General features: G+C 43.4%; 1 protein-coding gene across 1 annotated transcript; it reads left to right on the top strand.

Annotated features, from left to right (window-relative positions):
• Positions 1-208: 208 nt before the first annotated feature.
• Positions 209-3,342, top strand: LOC311131225 (sphingosine 1-phosphate receptor 1). Its single transcript, XM_084164080.1, has 2 exons — positions 209-343; positions 1,067-3,342. The coding sequence occupies exon 2, from the start codon at positions 1,262-1,264 to the stop codon at positions 2,378-2,380; it is 1,119 nt and encodes a 372-aa protein (XP_084020206.1). The 5' UTR covers positions 209-343; positions 1,067-1,261; the 3' UTR covers positions 2,381-3,342.
• Positions 3,343-8,297: the final 4,955 nt, after the last annotated feature.

Here is an 8,297-nt window from a genome sequence, read left to right as displayed (position 1 = left end):
AAAAAGCATCATATGGAAGTCTTTCTGTATTTTGAAAGTTATATATCTTGAAAACTTGATTGCTGACATGCAAAACATTTTGGGACTATATCAACTATGGACTAATGAAACAAATACCAAACGATCGTTTTTGGGTGGAGTTTTCCTTTTATGGGGGAAGGGAGGGGGTGGTTTGAGATGACTTTACTCAGCCTCTCTGGCGCACGGTGCTCATTCCATGGAATCAAGCTGCGAACACACAGAACTCAGCCACCGGAAAATAAAAATTTGAGGATTTGTGCGAGGATTTGTGCTAATATAAAGGTTGACACTTGCAATATTCTCATTGATGACGACTATTAAGGTAAGGAAACATTTACTTAATTTCTTGACTAGATTTTATTAATATACATGGACTTGGCCGAATTAGTTTAGGTGTCTGGCCATCATTAAGAATTCAAATCAAAGTTGTGCCTTTGCAAAGTAATTTAAGTTAATAACTTTTTGATCATATCTTAAACAGAAGAAATCGAAAAAACAGGTCTGAACAAAATAACGCGAGTTTCAAGCGCATTTCAAGTTCATGTTTAGAGATTCCGTTACATAGTTCTTGCAAGTTTTTGAATTTCTTTCAAACATTAAAAAATATATAGAATAACTTCGTAGCTTCCCAATGCGACATTTCTCATTCTTAGCACAGTTCAGAATAGCCTACCATGATGATAATTTAGCCCATGCATCAGTGCGATACTTTTCCATCTTGTGGAATTCAGCAAACAGTTCAGAATCAGGTATCATAATGATAATCGTATTCATAAAGAACCGGCCTGGGGTCCGACTTTTCTGTTTGTTTGCTTTTATTTGATCACGTATTTCTAAATCATTTTTACCCTAATTTACTATTGGACAAAATAATTGCCTCTGTCTCCCATTCACTTGTTTTTACATGGACTTTTGTTCTGTATATGTATTTTATGTTGAATTAGGCTACTGAATCCTCAGTATTAAATATTATTTTATTTTATGGAGTCATAAATGTTTGATTTTATTTATGACTGTTCTAAATTGGTATTTTCTCTATTTTTAGGAGTTTCATGATGGGGTCCAAGGACATACTCAGAACATCCTGTGCCAATAAGGATTATTTGATTGAGTGTCTGCAATGACAACCTATCAAGTGCTAAGGAATACCATTGCCAGCTGTGCCTTGGCCTGCCATCGCCCCTCAGTGGACTAAGTTGTGGACTACAGAATTTGGGGGATTTAAATTCAAATCAGAGCCATGGGTGACTCCATGTATTCCGACTTAATAGCCAGACACTACAACTTCACAGGAAAGCTCCGGAAAGTGGAGCAGGATTCCAGGCTCAAAGCGGACTCTGTGGTTTTCATCATTGTATGCTGCTTCATTATTCTTGAGAATGTCTTGGTCCTGCTTACCATTTGGAGGACCAAGAAGTTCCACAAGCCCATGTACTACTTTATTGGGAACTTAGCTCTATCAGACTTGCTGGCTGGGGTGGTGTACACTGCCAACATCCTGCTGTCAGGTGCCAACACATACAAACTGACCCCCACACAGTGGTTCTTCCGAGAAGGGAGTATGTTTGTGGCCCTGGCAGCCTCAGTCTTCAGCCTGCTGGCCATCGCCATCGAGCGCCACCTCACCATGCTAAAGATGAAGTTGCACAACAATGGCAACACGTGCCGTGTCTTCATGCTCATCAGCACCGTGTGGCTGATTGCAGCCATCTTGGGCGGCCTGCCCATCATGGGCTGGAACTGCATCCAGAGCATGCCCAGCTGCTCCACTGTGCTGCCGCTCTACCACAAGACCTACATCCTGTTCTGCACCACTGTCTTCAGCGTCATCCTCATGGCCATCGTGGTCCTGTACGCACGCATCTACGCCCTGGTGCGCACCCGCAGCCGCAAGCTGGTGTTCCGCAAGGTCTCCAACGGCCGCGTTGGGGGTAGCGCTAACAGCAAGAGCTCCGAGAAGTCCATGGCCCTGCTGAAGACTGTGATCATCGTGCTGAGCTGTTTCATCGCCTGCTGGGCTCCACTCTTCATCCTCCTGTTACTGGATGTGGCCTGCGACATCCGCATGTGTGCCATCCTGTACAAAGCCGAGTGGTTCCTGGCCCTGGCCGTGCTCAATTCAGCAATGAACCCACTCATTTACACGCTCACCAGCAACGAGATGCGCCGCGCCTTCCTCAAAACGCTCCTGTGCTGCAGTGTCTGCACCCAGCCCTCCGGGAAGTTCTCTCGGCCCATCATGGGTGCAGAGTTCAGCCGAAGCAAGTCGGACAACTCGTCCCACCCCAATAAGGACGAGCCAGAGTACTCGCCAAGGGAGACCGTCGTATCCTCTGGGAATATCACCTCCTCTTCTTAAAGGGCCTTCTGGACTGTTGTGAGAAAAGTAGCTCCACTGCTTAGAGAATGTGGATGTCTGTATATATGTTTTTGCGCAGTGTGCAAGTGTGTGTGTGTACATTATGTATATATGTGTATAAGTAGAGTGTGTGTGTTTGTATGTGGTTTTGTTGTGATGTGGTTGTGTCTATGTACAGTATGTAAGTTGCCTCTTCAGTTTCCATTTGTTTTATAATTTCTCAAAGGGTCTGTCTTTGAGGCATGAGAAGAAACTCATCAGAAAAAAGGGCTAAACTGGAAGAAAGTGAATATCTCTGGACATCCAGCAGCCCATTCCAGAGAGTAGAACTGAAAGAGTTGTTCAGTTTGTGTCCTTCTCCCCCCACATGTTGAGGACTGCCAGCACTGAACTGATTTTTTTCATATTCAAAAGACAATGTCATAGGGAAGCACTTACAGTACAGCACCCAAAGTGTAAACTTGACTTTTCGGTATTGAGTTCAACCATGTTCCTTTTACAGATTAAGAAGAAGCCATTTTAGTCAAAGGTATTTTTTATGTATTTAGTACAGCACTTGTTGTAAAAGTGCTAATTAAGAACCATCAACCCATTATAGGTGTTTACTGATTCTCTAAAGTGTTGATGGAAGTGTGACAATAGTTTGCAGCATTTATTGTTCTTATTGAAACATTTAAGAAATACAATTAATGAAGCACTTGTATTTCTTCGACTTAACTCTGGAGGCTAGTACAATGTCAATTCTACCCATTGATTAAGAATGTATTTTGTACTTGTAATTTGTTTTATTTCACTCTTATTGGATAAAGTTATCTTTGTAGCAATGCAATGTAGTTGCAATAATAACTTATATTCTGGTTGATGTGTGACAAAGGTCATCTTTCTTTTTCCAGTTATGATTTCTGTTTCGCTGCCTTAATAAAGGGGGATTCCTTTTAGATTTTGTAGATGCTGTAGCTCCAGCCATTTGTCTGTCCCTCAGTTTCCACTCTCAAAAACATACTCTCTTGTGAAAACCAGCATGCCCCAATATTAGGGAAGGACATGAGGTCGAAAACACAAGAGATTGACATATAAGGATAAACTCAATAGCACTCGTCCATTGTTGAAAGCACTGACCCCAATAATTACTTACATTTTTCATAAAGGAATAAGTGAATATAGACCTTACAGTAAGCACACACATCATCGATAGCTCACTGGAATAGTTACATTTTAGTCATTTAGCAGACGCTCTTATCCAGAGCAACTTACAGTTAGTGCGTGCATAGAATATATATTTTTTTCGTACTGGTCCCCCGTGGGAAACGAACCCACAACCCTGGCGTTGCAAACGCCATGCTCTACCAACTGAGCTACACGGGACTATAGTTCACTGAAACCTCCTATGGTTTGTTCAGTTAGTAAAGATGTGTTTTTGAGAACTGTTCAACACCCACAGCCAAGTACAATAGCGCTTATCAGTGGTCAATTAATCAGTTTGCCAAACTCCCATGTGGCCCCAAGTCATATCTTGTTTTTGTTTCAGTGTTTTGGTTAGCTCTTAATAAATATTGGAGAAAAAAATGGGTATTGTTGTCTTATCTTAATGCACACTGAGACCTGGTTTGGTAGGCCCAATACAGAATGTTGTGACTAACGAAAAAACCTATATTTTTAAACATGAAAGTTGTTACAGAAATAAGTTCTGCCACCTAAAAATGGGGGACAGTAGTGGGAATTGGATAAAATATATGTTAATAATAGGATAGTCATCTAAAGCAACTTTGGGGGACAGGTCCACCACCGAAGGAAATTTACCCAGCTGTTTCAGCAACAGTCCTGAAGGACAGGAGATGAGGACAGGGGGTAATCTTGTCCCCAGCCAGCTCTCTGTCAAACCGATAAACTGGCAAGCAATAACAAAAATGAAGTTAAACAAAAACTATCAAAACCAACACAAGGACCTCTGATAACCTGTTCGATTTAGAATAGCAGTATTGAATACTGTTTCTGCCTGGTGTTCCATTCAACACTGGTGTAAAGTGCTTAAGTAAATATACTTTAAAGTACTACTAAAGTAGTTTTTTTGGGTATCTGTACTTTACTATTTATATTTTTGACAACTTTTACTTCACTACATTCCTAAAGAAATAATGTACTTTTTACTCCATACATTTTCCCTGACACCCAAAAGTACTCGTTACGTTTTGAATGCTTAGCAGGACAGGAAAATTGTCCAATTCACGCACTTATCAAGAGAACATCCCTGGTCATCCCTACTGCCTCTGATCTGGTGGACTCACTAAACACAAATGTTTAGTGTTGGAGTGTGCCCCCGGCTATCTGTAAATTAAAAAAACAAGACAATTGTGCCATCTGGCTTGCTTAATATAAGGAATTTGAAACGATTTATACTTGTATTTTTGATACTTAAATATATTTTAGCAATTACATTTACTTTTGATACTTAAGTATATTTAAAACCAAATACTTTTAGACTTTTACTCAATTACTATTTTACTGGGTGACTTTCATTTTTACTTGAGTCATTTTCTGTTAAGCTATCTTTACTTTTACTCAAGTATGACAATTGGGTACTTTTTCAACGACTGGTCTAGATGCAGGGTTGAATCTTGCTCCTCCAATTTGACATAGTCTAACCTAGACTATATTGCACCAATTAGGAAACATTTGATTGATTAAATTATTGATTTTCCTGTTATTATTAGACTTTTAAGAAATTAGCTTTTGCTCCAAAGTTCCACAACGACTATATTTTACGCATACTCTGGGTCTTTGGAGTTGACCAGAAAATATGTCTCTTGTTTCATCATGCTGTAATAGAGAGCAGTGTACCAGTCATTGGTGTATGACAGCATTCAAATCAATGCTGACCCCTCCCATGTAGGCTACTTCATTCTGAATACCAGCTTCTTCCCTTAGGTAGGCTCTATCCGCTCCCAGAGGGCAAACTGAACAGATTATGCCCTCTCATTTCTTGGGGTAATCTTGGGGGCACACCTATTTAAACTTTAGTCTAAGACTATGGGGCACCTTCAAGTCTAGTTATGGTTTACAATAAGTAAGATACTTAGCGCCTCCCTATGGCTATCTGCTGTTATTGCTTCATAAAGCAGATTTATAGGCCACTTTTGCGACCAAATTTTAATACAATTTTCTGTATACTTGATTCTGTATGTAGCAGGTGTAACACATAAAGAGATCCTCGCACTAGGCACACCACATCATTTCAATGTGGACATTTGGGCAATTGACATTTCAATGACATTTCAACCTTTATTCACCCACTGAAAAAGACAGCCAGAAGTTAGTTGAATTTCCAATATTTTATCACTATGCTTTCAACCATATAAAAGCACAACCAAATTCCAATGGAAAAACAATGTTAGATTTTTGGTGTAGTTGTCTTCTAAATGTGTAATCATTGTGCTTTCAACCATTTAAAAGCACAACAAAATTAAAATGGGAATACAATGTCAGATATTTTGTATTTATACCACAACTTAATGCATTATTTACATTTACATCATTTAGCAGACGCCCTTATCCAGAGCGACTTACAAATTGGTGCATTCAACTTATGATAGCCAGTGGGACAACCACTTTTCTTCTTTTTTTATTTCTTTTTTTTATGGGGGGGTAGGGGGGGTAGAATGATTACTTTATACTATTCCAGGTATTCCTTAAATAGGTAGGGTTTCAAGTGTCTCCGGAAGGTGGTCAGTGACTCCGCTGTCCTGGTGTCGTGGGGGAACTTATTCCACCATTGGGGTGCCAGAGCAGCGAATAGCTTTGACTGGGCTGAGCGGGAATTGTGCTTCCGTAGAGGTAGGGGAGCTAGCAGGCCAGAGGTGGATGAACGTAGTGCCCTCGTTTGGGTGTAGGGTCTGATCAGAGCCTGAAGGTAAGGAGGTGCCGTTCCCCTCACAGCTCCGTAGGCAAGCACCATGGTTTTGTAGTAGATGCGAGCCTCAACTGGAAGCCAGTGGAGTGTGCGGAGGAGCGGGGTGACATGAGAGAACTTGGGAAGGTTGAACACCAGACGGGCTGCAGAGTTCTGGATACGTTGTAGGGGTATAATGGCACAGGCAGGGAGCCCAGCCAACAGCGAGTTGCAGTAATCCAGACGGGAGATGACAAGTGCCTGGATTAGGACCTGTGCCACTTTCTGTGTAAGGTAGGGTCGTACTCTGCGAATGTTGTAGAGCATGAACCTATAGGATCGGGTCACCGCTTTGATGTTAGCGGAGAATGACAGGGTGTTGTCCAGGGTCACGCCAAGGTTCTTTGCACTCTGGGAGGAGGGCACAATGGAGTTGTCAACCGTGATGGCGAGATCATGGAGCAGGCAGTCCTTCCCCGGGAGGAAGAGCAGCTCCGTCTTGCCGAGGTTCAGCTTGAGGTGGTGATCTGACATCCACTCTGATATGTCTGCCAGACATGCAGAGATGCAATTCGCCACCTGGTTATCAGAAGGGGGAAAGGAGAAATTAATTGTGTGTCGTCTGCATAGCAATGATAGGAGAGACCATGTGAGGATATGACAGAGCCAAGTGACTTGGTGTATAGAGAGAATAGGAGAGGGCCTAGAACTGAGCCCTGGGGGACACCAGTGGTGAGAGCACGTGGTGCGGAGACAGATTCTCGCCACGCCACCTGGTAGGAGCGACCTGTCAGGTAGGACGCAATCCAAGAGTGAGCAGCGCCGGAGATGCCCAACTCGGAGAGTGTGGAGAGGAGGATCTGATGGTTCACAGTATCAAAGGCAGCGGATAGGTCTAGAAGGATAAGAGCAGAGGAGAGAGAGTTAGCTTTAGCAGTGCGGAGAGCCTCCGTGACACAGAGAAGAGCAGTCTCAGTTGAATGACCAGTCTTGAAACCTGACTGGTTTGGATCAAGAAGGTAATTCTGAGAGAGATAGCAGGAGAGTTGGCTAGAGACGGCACGCTCAAGAGTTTTGGAGAGAATAGAAAGAAGGGATACTGGTCTGTAGTTGTTGACATCGGAGGGATCGAGTGTAGGGTTTTTGAGGAGGGGTGCAACTCTCGCTCTCTTGAAGACGGAAGGGACATGGCCAGCGGTCAAGGATGAGTTGATGAGTGAGGTGAGGTAAGGGAGGAAGGTCTCCGGAAATGGTCTGGAGAAGAGAGGAGGGGATAGGGTCAAGCGGGCAGGTTGTTGGGCGGCCGGCCGTCACAAGTCGCAAGATTTCATCTGGAGAGAGAGGGGAGAAAGAAGTCAAAGCATAGGGTAGGGCAGTGTGAGCAGGACCAGCGGTGTCATTTGACTTAATAAATGAGGATCGGATGTCGTCAACCTTCTTTTCAAAATGGTTGACGAAGTCATCCACAGAGAGGAAGGAGGGAGGGGGAAGAGGAGGAGAAGGTGGCAAAGAGCTTCCTAGGGTTAGAGGCAGAGGCTTGAAATTCAGAGTGGTAGAAAGTGGCTTTGGCAGCGGAAACAGAGGAAGAGAATGTAGAGAGGAGAGAGTGAAAAGATGACAGGTCCGCAGGGAGTCCTCCATTTCCGCTCGGCTGCCCGGAGCCCTCTTCTGTGAGCTCGCAATGAGTCGTCAAGCCACGGAGCAGGAGGGGAGGACCGAGCCGGCCGGGAGGATAGTGGACATAGAGAGTCAAAAGATGCAGAAAGAGAGGAGGGTTGAGGAGGCAGAATCAGGAGATCGGAGGGAGAAGGATTTAGCAGAGGGAAGAGATGACAGGATGGAAAAGGAGACAGTAGCGGGAGAGAGAGAGCGAAGGTTGCGACGGCACATTACCATCTGAGTAGGGGCAGAGTGAGTAGTGTTGGAGGAGAGCGAGAGAGAAAAGGATACAAAGTAGTGGTCGGAGACTTGGAGGGGAGTTGCAGTGAGATTAGTAGAAGAACAGCATCTAGTGAAGATGAGGTCAAGCGT

The sequence above is a fragment of the Coregonus lavaretus genome (assembly GCF_964263955.1).
Source record: "Coregonus lavaretus genome assembly, chromosome: 6".
In the NCBI taxonomy this organism is placed as follows: Eukaryota; Metazoa; Chordata; class Actinopteri; order Salmoniformes; family Salmonidae; genus Coregonus; species Coregonus lavaretus.
Note: the sequence above shows the minus strand (reverse complement) of the source record. Positions and strands in the feature narration are given on the sequence as shown.